Source organism: Piliocolobus tephrosceles, chromosome 7, assembly GCF_002776525.5.
Source record: "Piliocolobus tephrosceles isolate RC106 chromosome 7, ASM277652v3, whole genome shotgun sequence".
NCBI lineage: Eukaryota > Metazoa > Chordata > Mammalia > Primates > Cercopithecidae > Piliocolobus > Piliocolobus tephrosceles.
The window spans coordinates 127,532,551-127,553,007 of record NC_045440.1 but is presented as its reverse complement, the minus strand read 5'-3'; the positions used below and the strand labels follow the sequence as shown (position 1 = coordinate 127,553,007).

The 20,457-nt window shown below is 41.8% G+C and overlaps 1 protein-coding gene across 1 annotated transcript in view; it reads right to left on the bottom strand.

Moving 5' to 3' along the window:
* FER1L6 (fer-1 like family member 6) overlaps positions 1–20,457 on the bottom strand; it is a 180,925-nt gene that overhangs the window by 114,823 nt on the left and 45,645 nt on the right. The window contains exons 12-14 of the mRNA XM_023223018.2: positions 13,480–13,660; positions 6,728–6,848; positions 3,865–3,965 (exon numbers count right to left, since the gene is read on the bottom strand). Coding sequence (XP_023078786.2) covers positions 3,865–3,965; positions 6,728–6,848; positions 13,480–13,660 — 403 coding nt within the window. The remainder of the gene's footprint in view (positions 1–3,864; positions 3,966–6,727; positions 6,849–13,479; positions 13,661–20,457) is intronic.

Below are 20,457 nucleotides of genomic sequence, written 5' to 3'. Positions count from 1 at the left end.
TTAGAGGCTACTTGATAGCACCTATCAAAATTTAAATTTGATTCAAAATTAAAGTAAATTATGCTAGAATTCTTACCCTTCAAAACTAATTGAAAAATTTGACAAGATTATGTTTACACAAGCATATGTATTATAGCACTGTTCATGGTAGCAAAATAAGTGGGAACAACTTAAATGTCATTAGGGACTAGTTAAATACATCATGGCACATAAAAACAATTGAATATTCAGGATATCTATTATGTGCACCTGTAGAAAGATGCCTGTGATATTTTGCTGAATGAAAAGGCAACCTGCTGAGCAAATGAGTGATATCATTTGTGAAGAAATGTGGTATTTTATGAGCGTGTACATGAGGATGCATGTTTCCAAATGCACAGAAAAAAGTCCAGGAGGACAAATCAAACTCTTCTCACCGGAGAGTAGGACTGGAGAGAAAATTGAGAAGAACTTTCATACTTGATATATTTGTTTTTTTTTAAATGATGAGCATGATCATTTCAATGATGAACACTTCTGATGAAAAAAATCAATTATAAAGGAAACAAAAAGGAAAATCTAAGATGCCCATACCAGACTCTACCCACTGGCAGTTGGAAGTCTCACCAGAAATCCTCCTTGGACACACTAGTAACACTACCTTTTCTTTAAATTTTTAAAAAGAATAAAAAGGATTATATTTCGAAGAGGGAATCTTGTTGCCCCAATTCCTGCCTTTTCTTGTGGCAGAAGGAATTCCATGTCACTCTCCAGAATGGATCAGTGCAGGTAGACATGATCACTTCTGATCCCTTTCCTTTCCCCACAGGGAGAAATAATTTGTTTCCTCGTTAAAATTGGGGTAAATGACCATGGCACACGTTTCTGTTCATTCCTCATCTTTCAGACCCAGCCTGCCTGCTGGCTGTGAATACCCCTCTTACCTTCACGTGTCACATGGCAAGTGCCCTGTCCCTGTGAGGGGCAAGGGCGAGATGGAGGGAGAAGCCCTGTTGAGCTGCTTGGCCATGAACAGGCTCGGGGAACAGGAAGCTTGCCTTGACCTCAGGTCCAAGCTGCTTTCTCAAATCCAGCTTTTCCAATTATAAAACATTTTGATCTCTGTCTTATTCTCATATTTGTTGAGTTGGTTATACACTTGAAAAACGGGGAATGATTAACTGTCATCCCAAGTAATCCCCTAACATAGAGAAGTTATTGAGCTATTAATTTGTTCATAGACAGTTTCTAAAAGTATGCATTGTGAAGCTTTTTCAAATGCTTAAAGGGAATTGCAGGTGGCACTAAACAGCTCACAACAGCAGTAGCACTAATGTGTGTGTGTGTGTGTGTATCTTTTATAATGAAAAACAAGAAATAAAAACTATTTATTTGCTTTCTTTTTTTTGTAAAGTAAAAATTATTGAGTAGTTGAGAGATTGGGGAAGCAGAACTTAAAAAGCTGAACACCAGAATTTAGCTACTCCCTGCCTTTTATCAGATGAATCTCCACTCCCTTTCCATTAGTTCCATTATGACAAGTTCTCATATTTGCTCAAATCTTTTTTTTTATTGTTGAGTAGCATTATATGTGTAAATTTTATTTATTTTTATTTTTTTATATTATACTTTAAGTTCTAGGGTACATGTGCACAATGTGCAGGTTTGTTACATATGTATACTTGTGCCATGTTGGTGTGCTGTACCCATCAACTCGTCAGCACCCATCAACTCGTCCTTTACATCAGGTATAACTCCCAATGCCATCCCTTCCCCCTCCCCTTTCCCCTCTCCCCTAATAGGCCCCGGTGTGTGATGTTCCCCTTCCCGAGTCCAAGTGATCTCATTTTTCAATTCCCACCTATGAGTGAGAACATGCGGTGTTTGGTTTTCTGTTCTTGTGATAGTTTGCTGAGAATGATGGCTTCCAGCTGCCTCTGTGTCCCTACAAAGGACACAAACTCATCCTATTTTATGGCTGCATAGTATTCTGTGGTGAATATGTGCCACATTTTCTTAATCCAGTCTGTCACTGATGGACATTTGACACTGATGGAAATCTTAACCTAGTTAATTTCAAGGGTTAGTCCAAGTTGTTTCCTTAAAGTGTCAGCAGCCTCTAAGATGGCTCCAGTGAGTCCCACCTCCTTCAATTCATGCTACTGTGTAATCCCCTCCCTTTGAAGGTGGGCTGGGCCTAGTGACTTGCTTCTAACAGAATAGTCAAGAGTGATGGGCTGTCACTTCCAAGACTAGGCATGAGAGACTCTGACTTCTGTCTTGCTGGAATATTCTCTCCGACTCTTTGTGCTTGCCGGCTCGAATGAAGCCAGCTGCTCTGTCATGAGAGGCAGCTTAGAGAGGCTCACATGGCAAGGCAACAGCTAGTGAGAAATTGAAGTCCTCAGCCCAATGGCCCATGAAAAACTGAATTCTGCAAATGACCACATGAGTGATCTTAGAAGTTAATCCATCCCAGTGAAGCCTTAATATGACTGCAGCCAGGGAAGAAAAAGGACCCAGCTGAGCCACACCTGGCCCCCTGGCCCACAGAAACAGTGAGATAATAACCATGGTGTTAAGCCACTGAGTTTTGGGGAAATTTGTTTCTCAGTAAAAGATAATTAACTATATAGCCTATTTTTTATCTTTTATTATATTGTCTGACCTCTAGAATAAGGGTTACTAATTGGTACTCAATATGTTGTATAAAATTTTCATTAAATTGTGTTGGAACACAGAAAACAATTCCCTAAAATATGGTGCTTCCTCATACCGAGTGCTTTGAAAATTGGAAGGCCTCAGAAATAAGCCTCAGAACCAGGGTTTTTCTCTGACCTGTCTTTTCCATGTCTCCCTGTCTCTCTGATTCTCTTTTCCGAAGCACCAGGAGAGACTCTACATTTTCCTATCAGACTAAGAAAGCTTAAAAGTGATTGTCTTAAGGCTCCCTCCCTAGAGATCTCTTCAAATAACCAGGAAAGATCAACCAACAGAGAAGAGACTGGAATCATCGCCTGCCCAGAAAGACTTTGCATCTGTTCTTCTAAGGACAGCTCCAAGAGATTACCTGGGGGACTTTGTATAAAAACTAAGACAACCTGTGTTCCTGTGCAGCTTCATCCCTCACCTTCCCCTAAGGTTGGCCTCCCATCTCCCTGGTCCATTCATTCTTCCTAATGATTTACTGTCCCTCAAAAGAAATGTCTACATTCTCCATCTCCCCCATCTCATCTAAAAAAGGATATCTAAGCTTCTGTACTGCACTGGGTAATTGAGTAATCACGCTGTGATTCTCCCCTGTGCATGTTAATACATTTGCATGCCTTTTCTCCTGGTAATCTACTTTTTCTCAGTTGATTTTCAGTGAGCCTGCAGAGAGGGAAGGGAAGGTTTTCCCTCAGCCCCTATAATAGTATATTGAAATATACTATTCAGGCTCATTGAATAGTATCTTTCACTGAAAATAGTTGATTTTCAGAGAGCCTTCAGAGAAGAGATGTTTTCCCTCAGCCCAACAATAGTATTTTATATATTAATAGCTTATTCTTCTAGCCATCTAAGTGTCAAATAGTTGCTGAGTGTCTGCCACATGCACGGCACCATGCTGGTGCACTAACACTACTAGCATTTTTCTTGTTTCCTACAGAGTCTCTGTAGTAAGTCTTCCTTTGCTTTTCGCACCTTTATGTTTGAGTTGCTTAAGTGTCAAGAAGCAGTAGTTAGTCCACAAGTACCAGTGAAATTACTGGACAAAATTAAGATGGATACAGCACTCTAAAACACCCATTTGAATGCACAGGAAATCGACTACTCTCTCAAGGTAATGAAAAGCTGAGTCCACAGAAGCTCAGCTCTGCCTATGCCGGCTGTCTCTCCCAGTACCTGCTCTGACTGATGAAGTCACTGAACACTGTTTTCATTTTCTCTTCAGGTGCCTCCTGTGAAATCTTGATCAAATCTCTCACTTCTTCTATACTTTCTTCCTGAAAACAAACCACAGGGGTGGAGAGATGAGGTGGTGGGAATGAGATTGGTAGTAGAGATACTAATTGTAATGTACTAGAAATAACAGTTAGCTAATTTTTTGTTTTGAAAATGAAGGAAGATTTATCTAGTTTTCTTGTACTTGAATTGGAAAATGCTACTGCATTCTAACTTTGAACCTTTCTTTTAATAAGTGGAATTGGTCCAGATACAAGTCTTCTCCCAGACTGTTCAAATTCATTGTTTCTGTTATAGATCCATTCCCTAATGGGTACCATTTATTTAGAATCTACTCTCTGAGGAAACCTAATAATGTGGGAAATAGCTAACAATGTAGAGAAATTAGATATAATTACCCAAAACTTCAAAAGTAATGTTCAAGTCAATTTTTTACATAGGGATATAATCATATTGAATAATCCCTGAAATTAAAGGGTTCCCTGTTCTTCTGATTACATGAGTTTTGGGCCAGGTAATGGGACAGATTGTACATGGCAATGGCCCTATGCTTGTATACTTAATAATCACACTTTTCCTTTGGGACTAAATTGTAGAATTCTATTTAGTGACCTGGAGGAAAACGGCACCTAAGGGGAAGTATATGTGTTACTACTCCTTTGCTAGAATTTATGAAACTGTATTCTCTACCATATCCCAACGTCTGGTGCCTGGGGACATATGTTCCCCCTCTTTACACCTTCACTATAAGAATAGGAAACATTGTGGCATAGCTAAGGATTTGGACTCCGGAGTCAGATTGCCTTGGTTCAAATCCAGGCTCTATCACTTACAAGTGAATTAATCCATTTATGCCCAATTTCCTTATCTGTGGAATGGAATAATAACAGAACGCACCTACAACACCACAGGGGGTGTGAATATCTTCAAACAGCGCTGGTAGTTAGTAAACATTCAGTCATGTCTCTCATGGTAGTTAGCTATGATATGCCAAGCATGGCAGGGATGCCAACATTGATAAAGGAATTAGAAATGAATGTCACTATGGCCTCTAGGAAAAAAATTCTGATTTGCTTTGTCAAGACTCTTGGAGATAAATGTCAAGACTCTTGGAGATAAATGTCAAGACTCTTGGATATAAACGATCTGTTCTGTCTGAAGGAGAAGTAAGACCATCCTAACCAAGACAGTCTGTGACCTCCATGTGCTGTGACCCCAGACTAGGTCTCCTGACCACCCTCAGAGTTTATCTCCATGATGCCTGGAATCCCCATGGTCAGAGACAATACTTTGTTTTACAAATTTGAAGACAAGGATTATAAAGCAAATGGGACAGAGAAATTTGTTCTTGACTTAGCATAGGTTTTAGTGGAACAGGAGGGTCAAGACAAGGATGATCTGGTAAGGCATATGGGACAGAGTAGTGGGAGCATGGGAGTAGGAGAGAAGAATTTATAAAGGGGAGGAGCAAGATATCAGAGAAACAGAGGTCCCAGCTTTCTCTCCCTCCTGGGGCTTAGGGGGGAAAACCTAGCATTGATTGGATATTGATTGGCACTGTTTACAGCATAAAATACTTTCAAACATTCAATTCCATGAATAATTATTTAGCCCCATCAGGTGCCAGGCATTATGTTAAATGCCATAGAAACAGTGGCAAATAGTTATTGAACAAAGAAACACACAAACATATTGTAAAGTATGATAAGCGGTCCAAAGGAAAAGAACAGGGTGTTGGCCAGGCACAATGGCTCATGCCTAACACCCCAGCAATTTGGGAGGCCGAGGCAGGAGAATTGCTTAAGCCCAGGAATTCCAGACCAGCCTGGGTAACATAGTGAGATCCTGTCTCAAAAAAAAAAAAGAAAAGAAAAAAAAATCAGGCATGGTGGCATGCGTGCACCTGTAGTTACAAGTACTTGGGATGCTGAGGTGGGAGGATTGCCTAGGAGTTCCAGGCCATCCTGGGCAACACAGTGAGACTCTATCTCTACAAAATATTTAAAAACTTAGCCAGGGGTGGTAGGACATGCCTGTGGTCCCAGCTACATGGGAGGCTGAGGTAGGAGGATTACCTGAGCCCAGAAGGGCAAGGCTGCACTGCATTCCAGCCTGAGTGACAAAGCAAGACCACCTTCTCAAAAACAAAACAAAACAAGACAAAACAGGGTGTTATGTAAGAAGATAAGGTGGTAGAAGGTGTCACACTCTTCCCTGAGGAAGTTTGAAATTAACCCTGGAATTTGGCTGGGTTACAAGAAGACTGGAGAAGGGAAAATTAACAGAGGAAAAGGCATGGTGGTGGCTGGGAGGCTTAAAGGAATTTGGCTTTTTCAACATATTCAAAGGAGACCAGTGTGGTTGGAACAAAGTAAGGGAGGAAGAATATAGGAAAGATGGGGCTGTAGAGGCAGGCAGGGTCTGATGTTGTAGACAGTTGTCCACCGTGCCAGGGACTTGGGATTTTTTATTAATTGAAGCCAGGATCTATCAATTTTGTGAGAAAGTTGTCAATTCCTGCCCTTTGGAGATTAGAAAAACAGCCCATACCTAGATCCTACAACAGCCAGAAGCAGGGCAGGGATTTGAACTTAGGTAGTTTGATTCAAGTCCAGGGATTTTACAAAATGTTATCTCATTCCCCTAGATACGCATGGTAGGATCCACATGCCCTCCAAATGCACCATCCCCCATTTATTTGTATTTAAACTGAGGTCGACATCCTCTGCTAGGTGGATTTTAAAAATCCCTCCCACGACCAGCTTCCCAATCCTCTAATCCATCACCTGTCAGAGTCACCTACCAGGAAGTCTGCCATTTTCTCCAGCATGTTGGACCAGTGCAGCCTGAAGGTCTGGTCTCCCCAAGAGCTGACAAAGTAGACACAGGGCTTCTTAGCCTCAAATGGCAAATAGTTGTAATTCCTGTGAAAACAATTAGGTCTGGAAGTTAGCTGGTAATCAGTGTTTTCCAGGCAACCCCAGTCACATGTTAATGTTTTGTATGTTGTGGGCAGGACTCGGGAGGCATAGTAACAAAACTATCAAACTTTTAACACCATCCTTAGTCTATAATTGGGGACCTGTGAGCAATGAACAATGAACAGTTAGATGGCTGCAATGGAGAGGTATTAACAGCCACCATCAGAACTGGAAGAAAGCTTAGAAACAATCACTAGAGGACAGGATTTTTTTAGGCAGGCCTTTTTCAAGAAGGGTGGCTTTATTTTTATGTAATCAATTTAATTAAGTAATTAATTTTTAAAAGGCAAGGTCTTGCTCCATCACCCAGGCTGGAGTGCAGGAGGAGGATGATTTTAAATGAGAGAGGGAAAATGGGAAGAAAAGTAACTTTTCCTTTCTGGTCACTATGTGCCAGGCATGTGTGAAAGTCAAGGTAACAGATGTATTCCACAGTGGTTGTACTAGTTTACATTCCCAACAGCAGTGTGGAAGTGTTCCCTTTTCACTGCATCCATGCCAACATCTATTATTTTTTTATTTTTTAATAATGGCCATTCTTGCAGGAGTAAGGTAGTTTTGCGCATTTTGAGCATTTTTGCATTTTGTGTGTTTTGAGCATCGTGGTTTTGATTTGCATTTGTGCATTTAGAGCGCTTGTGTATTTTGAGCATCGTGGTTTTGATTTGCATTTGTGCATTTAGAGCGCTTGTGTATTTTGAGCATCGTGGTTTTGATTTGCACTTCCCTGATCATTAGTGATGCTGAGCATTTTTTCATATGTCTGTTGGCCATTTGCGTATCTTTTTCTGAGAATTGTCTATTCATGTCCTTAGTCCACTTTTTGATGAGACTGGTTTTTTCTTGCTAATTTGAGTTCCTTGTAGATTCTAGATATTTGTCCTTTGTCACATGTACAGATTGTGAAGATTTTCTCCCACTCTGTGGGTTGTCTGTTTACTCTGCTGACTGTACCTTTTGCTGTGCAAAAGCCCCTTAGTTTAATTAAATCCCACCTATTTGTTTTTGTTGCATTTGTTTTTGGGTTCTTGGTCATAATATCTTTGCCTAAGCCAAAGTCTAGAAGGGTTTTTCTGATGTTATCTTCTAGAATTTTTCTAGTTTCAGGTCTTAAAGAACTAAAAGCAGAACTACCATTTGATTCAGCAATTCCACTACTGGGTATCTACCCAGAGGAAAATAAGTTATTATACAAAAAAGATACGTACATGCATGTTTATAGCAGCACAATTCACAACTGCAAAAATGTGGAACCAGCCCAACTGTCCATTAATCAACAAGTGGATAAAGAAACTGTGGTGTGTGTGCATATATATGACGGAATACTACTCAGCCATAAAAAGGAATGAATTAATGGCATTTGCAGCAATCTGAATGTGATTGGAGACTATTATTCTAAGTGAAGTAACTCAGGAATGGAAAACCAAACATTGTGTGCTCTCACTCATAAGTGGGAACTAAGCTATGAGCTATGAGGATGCAAAGGCATAAGAAGGGTACAATGGACTTTGGGGACTTGGAGGGCAAAGGGTGGGAGGAGAGTGAGGGATAAAAGACTACAAACTGGGTTCAGCGTATACTGCTCAGGTGATGGGTACACCAAAATCTCACAAATCACCACTAAAGAATTTACTCATGTAACCAAATACCACCTGTTCCCCCAAAACTTATGGGAAAAAAAAAAACAATTTTTTAAAAAAGAAAACAGATATAAATGCATTATGTAAGCTGAAATTGCTAGAGAAATGTAAAAAGATAATCATACTATCAATGAGGGTAAAGGCTTGTGTCCCAAACTCAACTTTAGCATTTCATGGCTTGCCTGTCTAACCACCTTTCCCTCCATCCACTTTTCCTTCCATCCTTCTTTTCTTCCACCCATCCGTCTGATATTTTGTGTTGCCAGGAACTGATGCCAATAATGTAGGTTACTTGCTTAGCTAAAAGGGACAAGAGGGATAGCAAAGTAGCTAAAAGGGGAAGCTGTGGAGCCAGAAGGAATATTTGAAGACGGCAGCTGGAAATGTGAGCATGACGATGAGAGGCAGTTAACAGCGCGAGAGAGATGACAGAAAAGCAGCAGCTAATTTATATGTTTTAATTCCAAGAAGGAAGGGAATGGGTGTGGAGGTAGCTAAGTGGGGAGAAATATGGCAAAAAGTTGAAGAAGCTCCCTGCCTAATGACAGCTATTTTTTTGGACCAGGTTTTGCCCCAAACCCAGTGTAATTTTTTCCCAAACACCTGGGACTGTGTGAAGAGAACTGTGGAAGGCAAAGTCCATGGGATGGGTGTGACAGGATGACATATGGAGCAAGAAGCCTCTAGAAAGTAGGAGGGGTGGCAGGGGGGAGAGAGAGACAGAGAGACAGAGAGAGAGAGAGACAGAGAGAAAGAGAGAGAGAGAGAGACCGAGCGACCTCTGTTTCCATTCCAAAAAAACTAAAGAGAACTTCAGCCTGAAAGAATGGATGATTGCTCTTTAGCTCTGCCACACAAATTTTGTCTGAAGGAGACAATAAAATTAGTGAAGGTGTCCCATGGTCTGTTCTGCAGAAAACAGACCGGCAGGTGTTTACTCAGAAGAGAAGTCACGTAAGTTTTTGGAAGAAACTGGGTTTGTTATTACAGCAGGAGAACAAAAACACGTTTAGAAACCAAACTGCTCTATTTTATCTCTTTAAAAATCATTGCACTAAGAATCCTGCAGATAAATAAATTCCCACCCCAAATTTTACTTTGTCTCAAGGTTTCTTTGGTTTGGGTCATTTTGTGCTAATGATGTTCAACAAGGTCTTTGTCTCTTTGGTTCTCAGGACCTTCTAGTCTTAGTATGTCTACATGGACAAGGATGATGTGGCTTCTTAGGCAAACTGCAGGGCAGCTGGAGGGCAGCAGACGGGAAGGTGCTGTGCTGCTTGTGGAAAGAGGAGACTGCCAGTCTAAATGGCTGTGCTGATACAGGACCAGCCTTGTGACTTTGGGTCATCACATGATGACCTGCCATTGGATATCTTATTCTCCAGTCCCATTCTGGAGCTCCAGCCTAGTAAATAAGATGCATGTGAATGCATGTGCTTTGCAAAACTGGAAAGCCCAGAACAAATCCAAGGTGACATTTTAATGAGGGCAGCAAATAAATTGTGTGTGTTCATGTATATGTGCACATGCATGCATATATGTGTACACATGTATAGGGGTCTTTTATAGACATAGACTTTTCCAACTCAGCTGCTGCCTCCCTGGCTTGCCACTATATAGACAGAGCCTCAATATGGTGACTGAAGAGTGTACAGAAAGCCCAACTGTACCAAAAAAAATATCAGCATGACTTATTTTGGTTCCCTTGAGCCAGCAGGACAGCACTAATATGAGGTGCATCTAAGGATGCTTTGAAACCTCTCATCTCCTCCTAAACCCTTCCCTTGCCATCCTCCCCTGAAATCCCCACCAATAGTCAACAATGGCTAATCCATCAAGGCAGAGAATGTCTTCACTGCCTGGCCTCAGTGCAAAGATGCAAAGTACCTCTGAGTAGTCTCAGAACAGTCCCCCAGAACTGCAGATCCAGCTGTTTACTCACTGATGGTCTCAGTTTTGAGAATAAAGTTAAAAGACAGAGGAATTTGGGGTTCTCTGTGGTGTTGTAAAGAACGACAGATAAACAGGTATGGCATTCAGGGACCCAAAAAAATGCCCCAAAGAAGGTGCTTCATGGAAGGCCCATGGAAGGACAGGGTTTAGAAAATTCAGGAAATGCTCAAAAACAAGAGGACAAACAGCTAAGACTATTTCAGTGGACTCCATTCCGCTTTGTCCTACATGCTTTCCCTCAATCCCTTAAGCACATTCTCATCCTTTAGGCTGTTACTCTTTCTGTGCCTTTTCCCAACTCCTTACCTCCTCCCCAGTGGGATTACTCACCTGACTCTGTTCCCATAGTACTCTGTACCCAATCCAGTTATAGTAATTCCTTAACCTATTCAAAAACACTTATGAGCACCTACTGCCATTCGCTGGTCACAGAGATGAACAGATATGCGTGTGAATAAGGCATAGTCCCTGGCCTCAACATGCTCCCAGTTTAACAGAGGAGAGAGACAGGTAAAAACATCTTCAATCAGTGCTTGGGGACGTGAGGACAGAAATCCAAATCAGACTGGGGATTCCGGGATGGGAATTGGGCTTTGTCTCGAACCTAGCAGTTCTGAGGAGGGGGATTATTTCCAGGCATAAGGAAGAGTGTGTTCAAAGATCCAGAAGCAGCACACAGCAGGACATATTGGGAAACTGCCATGGGCACTGCAGTTTGGAATGGAAGAAAGAGTTTGTGGAGTGGACAAAAATGAAGGTGGAGAAGTAGACTAGGATCAAATCCATAAGCTATGGCCTCTGGAATTAATCCTGAAAGCCACAGGTCATCAATGAGTGAGGTGAATCAGGGGAGTAAATGGTTCTCATAGTTTAGCGAAGGTCTTGAATAAGATCCAAGTCAGGTAAGAGGTGTTGTTGCTGTTGTTTTCTAATAATTCAGGCTGAAGGTGCCAATGGCCAGAATTTTTAAATGGCAATAGATTTGAGAAATACCTAAGAACTGTACTGACTGACTTCATCACTGAGCAGATGCACGTAGGAATGAAAAGAGATCGGTTGACTTTTTTTTTTTTCTTTTTTTCTGAGATGGAGTCTCGCTCTGTCGCCCAGGCTGGAGTGCAGTGGCGCTATCTCAGCTCACTGCAAGCTCCGCCTCCCGGGTTCGCGCCATTCTCCTGCTTCAGCCTCCTGAGTAGCTGGGACTACAGGCGCCCGCCACCTCGCCCGGCTAATTTTTTGTATTTTTTCAGTAGAGACGGGGTTTCACCGTGTTAGCCAGGATGGTCTCGATCTCCTGACCTTGTGATCCGCCCGTCTCGGCCTCCCAAAGTGCTGGGATTACAGGCTTGAGCCACCGCGCCCGGCCATTTTTTTTTTTGAGATGGAGTCTTCCACTGTCACCCAGGTTGGAGTGCAGTGGCATGATCTCCACTCACTGCAACCTCCGCCTCCCGGGTTCAAGTGATTCTCCTGCCTCAGCCTCCTGAGTAGCTGGGATTACAGGTAACCACCACCACGCCTGCTAATTTTTTGTATTTTTAGTAGAGACGGGGTTTCACTATGTTGGCCAGGCTGGTCTTGAACTCCTGACCTCGCAATCCACCCACCTCGGCATGAGCCACCTCACCCAACCAACAGTTGACAATTTTCTTGCCTGTGGCTTGGAGGACTCAGAAGGGTGAGCTCAGTCTATGAGACAGGAAATATAGGGAAAGAAGAAAAGCTGTCTGTGAAGACAATGGGCCTGGTGAGTCATCTGGGACATCCAAGCGGAAGTGCTTAGATCTGCTGCTCAGGAAAGAGGGCTGTTTAGGAAAATAGATTTGGGAGTCCCTGTTATCCTGAGAGTGGTCATGGTTCAGTCCCCAGAGAGTGCCTAGATTGAAAAGAGCAGAGGGATGAGGAGCATAGAGATGTAGCCTTGTTGGGGCCATGCAACATCTTCATTCTCTTCGCATGCAAAATGTGGGAAGAAACATGCTATTATGAGAATCCAATAAGATCATACATATTTCAAGATCTGGCAATAAAAGACTCTTACTACACTATCCCTTCTCATTTGATCGGTGCTTGACACCACTGTCTTTTTAAAAATTCTGTAATTTTACTTCTATTTGCAGGCTGAAAATTTGCATGGATTAAAGGAGATGAGAGTACATGTGAGTACTCAGTGAGAGTACATGTAAGTGCCCCCAGCTGTTTTCTGAAATTATCTTTTCTGGTGCCTGACAACTGGTTTTTTTGAGTCTTTCAGTTTGCAAATGACTGTGTCAAAAATAAGATAAGAAATGATGTATTCAATAATCCCATCAAATTGAATTTACATAATAGCACAGAACTCAGATGAATATAATAAGAGGGTTTGATTTAAATTGTAAGTTCTGATCTTCCTACCTTATTTTACTTCAGTTACAGAATAAAGGATGCTTCAGATATGATCATCATCATCATCATTGCTCTGCTCTTAAATGCATTACCTAGGTGTTAGTTATCTGAAGGGTCGTCACGTTGCTAAAGATTCAGTTGAGTTGTACTTACCATCTTGCTCCAATTTGCACCTTGTTCTCATAGCTGAGATTAAAAAATTATGTTTCTGGCTAGGCATGGTGGCTCATGCCTGTAATCCCAGCACTTCAGGAGGCCGAGGCGGGGGGTCATGAGATCAGGAGATCGAGACCATCCTGGTCAACACGGTGAAACCCCATCTCTACTAAAAACACAAAAATTAGCAAGGCATGGTGGTGTATGCCTGTAGTCCCAGCTATTCAGGAGGCTGAGGCAGGAGAATCACTTGGACCTGGGAGGCAAAGGTTGCAGTGAGCTGAGATGTGCCACTGCACTCCAGTCTGGTGACTGAGCAAGACTCCGTCTCAAAAAAGAAAAATTCTGATTTTAGTGAAGAACTGAAGAAAACAGTCCTAGAAATTGGACAAAATCCCACACTAAAATCCTTGGCTGTTCTCCCAGGCTGTGTCTCCCACCTGTTCCCTTCCGTCACCAGTGGCTTCTCTGGGTGAGTGGTGGAGGCCATAGGAATGGGAACATTATGGGCCACATCCCCTTGTCCTTCATGAAGCAGTGGAAGGAGGTCTTCTTCAGCTGATTCAGCTGACTTCTTACTCCCATGATGGGACCCTCCATCAATCAGGTTTCCAAAATTACCTGCAGAGGCAGTAGCAAGAGAAAAGGGGTCAGGTGTTGGTAACCAGAATCAGTCTGCTTGGCATAAAGGATCCAAGCTCATGTTCTCCCATGGCAATAAGGTAAGCTGTCATTATGAAGGTAGAAAGAGCAATGATCAGACCAACAAGACTGACGATGACGATGAGCTATCATCTCTATCCATCTTATTTTCTCTTTTGTAATAACTACATAAATGACAGATTAGAAAATACGATCAACTAAAAAGAGTCACTAGAAATCACAAAACTGTTATAACCATTTAAACATTATAGTGTATAACCTTGCAAAACTTTTAATAGAGATGTTGGTAAAGAATCATAGATATGTCATTTTGTAACCTGCCTTTTTCACTAAACAAAATATCATGAACACCTTTCCAAACCTGCTTCTTCTCTAAGAGAAGACTTCTCATCTAAATCCCCAAAGACAAAACTATGTTAGAGAGAGAGAGAGAGAGAGAGAGAGAGAAAGCAGAGTAGGGAGAGAGGAAGGAAAACATTATTTTTTCCCCTACAAATAGGGCAGATTTGTGCTACAAATATCTTTGTATAGGAAGAGCTATTCCCTGCAGGCATATTGGTGTCATTGATCTTTCCATTTTATAATCTAACATCAAATGCTTTAAAAGATTTAGATGAACATTTCTCTTTTGGAAGGAGCTGCAAAATTAGCCATATTACAGAGTTGGTTGACTGTTCAAGAAAGGTTCAGGATCAAAAGTCCATAATCACACAGACCCCTTAACTTGGGAAACCTTCCTAACTTCTCCTTCTCTGACCCCTGCCTCTCCTCTCCAGGCAGGCCAGGTATCACTATTCTGTCTCCCTGCAGTAGTCATTGGTAATGCCCCACCCAGATCCTTTTTACCAGGAAGGAGCCCTCAAACCCCAGATACTGAGATCGCTGCTAATAGCTTACAACAGCCACCTTCCATGGAGAATTGCCTTCTACTGATGGAGTCTGCCTCTCCACAGAAGATTATAAGGCCCCCTTCTTGTGCCTGAAGCCACTCACAGCTTGGTGTGGGGATGTAAAAGCCCAGCCCACTTGCCTCAAAATGGGGCTAAGTCTGTGATGCCACTCGCTTGAGAGCACCTCACAGGATCAGGCCGTGGCTGGTCTGCCTGCCCTCAGAGACCTGCCCTATGCTCCATCACCCGCTTCTCCCGAGAGCATGCCACCCAAACCTCACATGTATAAGAATCTTCCCAAGTTTCATTTCTGGGAACCTAACCTAAACAGGTCCCTAACGTCACATCATATTCCCTTCATTTCTCTACCATCTTGTTTTCAAATAATTTACTTAGATGTCTGCAAATGTCTTGAGAATGAAAATAGTATCTTGCTAATTTTTGTGTCTCCACTGGTCATGGAACAAACGCAGGGAGGGTCTTGATTCGTATTTAGTGAATCAGTGACCTCAATGTGTTTCTATGTCCATAAGACTCTTTCTCCCAGTTCATTCCAATACATTCTTTTCTTCCCTTCTCCATTATTCTTACCTTAGGAATAATACTAAAATACCTGAGAGAGGCATAATAATATCCTAGAAAGAGAAGGAGACTTAGAGTTAGCAGGCCTTGTTTGAGTCCTCTTTTTAAAATTCACCAGCTATATAAGCTGAGGTGGTTATTCGACCTCTCTTGATATCCATTATGGCTGAAACCATTGAAATTGTTATAAATCAATCACGAAGGCAGAGCATGAGAGCAGAGAAATAGGATAATTAGATGGGGTTTTTAATAGCACAACAGGGAAGAGAATTGAGACAACTGGGAAGAGTGTGGCTAAAGGGATGAACCATGTAGTCTGAGATGGACAGAGATGAAAGTGAAACAGAAGAAAGGATTGGGTATCTTCATGAGTCAAAGGGAAGATATTATAGTAAGAGACAATGAGAAGAATGGAGGGCAGGGCAGAGAATAGGCTACTGGAGAGAAGGCCAGAGAGGGGCACACTCCCATATGCAGCTCACTACCTCCCTGTGGAACCCAGTCAACTAAGAGAATTTACTGCCTACTGACAAGTTCTTCCTTGGATAGATCCCAAGTCACCCCATTTTTCACATATGTCCATGTGTTCTTAGACCCATCCTAGGGACCCACATCATAAGCCTCCTTCCTCTTCTCTGGTCCTTTGATGTTTAAAGCCAGCTTCCAGGTCTCTCTCAGTCCCCACCCAAACCTGTCTTCTCAGAGCTAACCCTCCTGGGTCCCTCTGCCCTCTACAAAGATACATGTTCCCAAAATGTATCTCCACTTTCTGATCATGCAGACAGGAGATTCTTTGTTAGGTTTCCAGCTGTATGGCTTAAAAGGGCTGTATTTCATCTCTATTTTTTTCTGCTCTGTTCAAAGAGAGCTTCCTGAATATAAATCATGACCTTCTATGATGGAATGCTCTTTCTGGGAATGGCTTTCCCAGTTGCACAATAGCCCACAATTTGGGGAGTTACATCATAACATCTACTGTATGCATGGCACTTTGTATGCCTTAACTCCTTAAACTTTTGCAACAACTCTATGAGGAATTCATTTCACAGATGAAGAAACTGAGACTCAGAGACATTAAGTGAACTCTGGGTAATGGAACCAGGATTAGGAATCCAAGTATGTCTGAATCTAAACCTACAGTCTTAATCACTTTTGTGAAGTATGAAAATAAATTCAGAGAGAAGGTGGAGCAAGACGGCCAAATAGAACCCTGAAGTGATCACCCCCACAGAAAGACCAAATTAAACAACTATTCATACAAAATAAGCACCTTCATAAGAACCAAAAATCAGGTGAGTGATTATAGTACCTGGTTTTAACATCATATTAAGGAAAGAAGCACTGAAGAAGGTAGGAAAAACAGTCTTGAATTGCCTATAGGCGATTCATTCCTCCCCATCCCCCAGCAGTGTGGAGAGAAATTTTCTCTCCAAATGGTGTGGAGAGAAAATCTGAGCACTTGGGGATGAAAAAAACGCAGTGATTGTGGGATTTTGTATTGGAACTCAATGCTGCCTTGTCACAGTGGAAAGCAACACCAGGCAGAACTCAGCCATCGCCCAAGGAGGGAGCATCTAGGCCAGACTTAGCCAGAAGCAAATCGTCCATCCTAAGTTCCAGCAAGCTTTGCCACTACAGGCTGAGGTGCTCTGCAGTCCTAAATAAACTTGAAGGTAGTCTAGGCCACAAGGACTGCCATTTCTGGAAAAGTCCTGGTGCTATGCTGGGCTCAGAGACAGTGGACTTGGAGTGCACATGCCCTAGGTGAGACATAAGCTGGGGTAGCCAAGGAATTTTCACTCTTCTCCCAACACTTAGCAGCCCTGGGATGGACTCCTTCCCTCTGCTTGAGGAGGGGAGAGAGGAGAATAAAGATGACTTTGTCTTGCAACTCGTATACCAGGTCAGCTACAGAATTAGCACCAGGCAGAGATGTAAGATCCACATTTCAGACCCTAGCCCACATATGACATTCTTTTTTTTTTTTTTTTTTTTTTTTTTTTTGAGAGAGTCTCACTCTGTGGTCCAGGCTAGAGTGTAGTGGGTTGATCTCAGCTTTGTCTCGGGGGTGTACCCCACTGTGTAGGGTGTGGGGTATTGGTCTGCACCTACTGGGGGATGTCTCCCAGTTAGGCTACTCAGGGGTCGGGGACCCACTTGAGCAGGCAGTCTGTCCGTTCTCAGATCTCAACCTTCGTGTTGGGAGATCCACTGCTCTCTTCAAAGCTGTCAGACAGGGTCGTTTGCATCTGCAGAGGTTTCTGCTGCTTTTTGTTTAGCTGTGCCCTGTCCCCAGAGGTGGAGTTTACAGAGGCAGGCTGGCCTCCTGGAGCTGCTGTGGGCTCCACCCAGTTCGAGCTTCCCAGCGGCTTTGTTTACTTACTTAAGCCTCAGCAATGGCAGGTGCCCCTCCCCCAGCCTCCCTGCTGCCTTGCAGTTAGATCACAGACTGCTGTGCTAGCAATGAGGGAGGCTCTGTGGGCGTGGGACCCTCCTGGTCAGGTGTGGGATATAATCTCCTGGTGTGCCATTTGCTAAGACCCTTGGTAAATGCAGTATTGGGGTGGGAGTTACCCGATTTTCCAGATGTTGTGTGTCTCAATCCCCCTGGCTAGAAAAAGGGATTCCCTTCCCCCTTGCGCTTCCCAGGTGAGGCTATGCCTTGCCCTGCCTCAGCTCTCGCTGCTCGGGCTGTAGCAGCTGACCAGCACCGACTGTCCGGCACTCCCTAGTGAGATGAACCCAGTACCTCAGTTGAAAATGCAGAAATCACCCGTCTTCTGTGTTGCCTGTGCTGGGAGCTGGAGATAGGAGCTGTTCCTATTCAGCCATCTTGCCGCCTGTGTATTTTCAATTGTTACATCCTCCTGCTGAATTGACTCCTTTGTCTCTTTTCATAATTTTTATCTTAAAATCTACTTTATGTGATATAATTATAGCTACTCCTGTTTTTTGTTTGTTTCCATTTACATGGAATATCCTTTTTCATTTTTTTTCAGTCTCTGTGTATAAGTGAAGTGTGTTTCTTGTAGGCAAGAGATTATTGGACCTTGTGTTTTTATTTATTCAGCCACTGTATATTTTTTGATTAGAGAGTTTATCCACTTACATTCAATTTTATTATTGATACATAAGGACTTACTCCTGCTATTTTGTTATTTGTTTTCTGGTTGTTTCGTGGTCTTCCTTTTCTTCCTTCCTTTTTTTTAGTGAAGGCAATTTTCTCTGGCATGTTTTAATTTTTTGTTTTTAATTTTTTGTGCATCTGTTGTGTTTTTTGATTTGAGGTTATCATGAGGCTTGAAATACGATCTTATAAACCCATATTTTAAATTGATGATAACACTGATTTTATAAAGAAGCAAAAAAAAAAAAAAAAGCAAAGAGAAAATGAATAAAAACTCTACACTTTAATTTCATCCACTCACTTTAAAATATTTGTTGTATACTGTCCATGTCTTAAAGTTGTTGTAGTTATTTGTTTTTGATAGGTTCATCTTTAAGTTTTCTACTAAAGATACAAGTAATTTAGACACCACAATTACAGTGTTATAATATTCTATGTTTCTTTGTGTATTTCCTACTCCCAGTGAGTTTTGTACCTTCAGATGATTTCTTATTGCTCATTAACATCTTCTTTCAATTTGAAAAACTCCTTTTAGCATGTCTTTTGGGATAGGTCTAGTGTTGATGAAATCTCAGTTGTTGTCTGTGAAAGTCTTCATTTCTCCATGTTTAAAGGATATTTTTGCTAAATATACTATTCTAGGATAAAAGGGTTTTTGTTGTTATTGTTTAGTACTTTAAATATGGCATGCCACTCTCTCCTGTCCTGTAAGGTTTCCACTGAGAAGTCTCCTGACAGATATATTGGAGCTTCTTTGTATGTTGTTTGTTTCTTTTCTCTTGCTGCTTTTAGGTTCTTTATCCTTGAGCTTTGGGACTTTGATTATTAAATGTCTTGAGGTAGTCTTCTTCGGATTAAATCTGCTTGGTGTTCTCTAACCTTGTTCTTGAATATTGAAATCTTTCTCTAGGGTTGGGAAGCTCTCTGTTGTTATTATCCCTTTGAATAAACGTTCTACCCTGAACTCTGTCTCTCTACCTCCTCATTGAGGCCAATAATTCTTAGATTTGCCCTTTAGAGGTGATTTTCTAGATCTTGTAGGCATGTTTTATTCTTTTCTATTCTTTTTTTGTTTCCTCTGTGTATTTTCAAATAGGCTGTCTTTAAGCTTACTAATTCTTCCTTCTGTTTAATTCTGCTGTAGAGAGAGACTGATGTATTCTTCAGTATGTTGGTTGCATTTTTTAGCTCCAGAATTTCTGCTTGACTCTTTCTAATTATTCAATCTCTTTTGTTAAATTTGTCTGGTAGTATTCTGAATTGCTTCTCTGTGTTCTCCTGAATTTTACCGAGTTTCCTCTATACAGCTATTTTGATTTCTCTGAAAGCTCACATATCCCTGCTGCTCTGGGATTGGTCACTAGTGCCTTATTTAGTTTGCATGGTGAGCTCATGTTTTCCTGGATGGTCTTGATGCTGTGGATGTTATTTGGTGTCTGGGCATTGAAGAGTTAGGTATTTATTGTAGTCTTTGTAGTCTGGGCTTGTTTGCACCCATCCTTCTTAGGAGGGCTTTCTAGATATTTGAAGGGACTTGGGAGTTGTGATTTATTATTTGGTTACTGCAGTTGCATCTGAATTAGGGGAAACTCCAAGCCTAGTAACACTGTGGCTCTTGCAGAGTTGTAGAGGTACTGCCTTGGTGATCTTGGGTAAGAGAAGGTCATAAACGAACTGACAGAGAAAAAAACCATGACACAAAAAGTACGTGACAAATGCACAAGCTTCAGTAACCAATTCGATCAACTGGAAGAATGAGTATCAGCGATTGAGGATCAAATGAATGAAATGAAGTGAGAAGATAAGTCTAAAGAAAAAAGAGGAAAAAGAAATGAACAAAGCCTTCAAGAAGTATGGGATTATGTGAAAAGACCAAATCTACATCTGATTGGGGTGCCTGAAAGTGAGGGGGAAAATGGAACCAAGTTGGAAAACACTCTTCAGGATATCATCCAGGAGAACTTCCCCAACCTAGCAAGGCAGGCCAACGTTCAAATTCAGGAAATACAGAGAACGTCACAAAGATACTTCTCGAGAAGAGCAACTCCAAGACACATAATTGTCAGATTCACCAAAGTTGAAATGAAGGAAAAACTGTTAAGGGCAGCCAGAGAGAAAGGTCTGGTTATCCACAAAGGGAAGCCCATCACACTAAC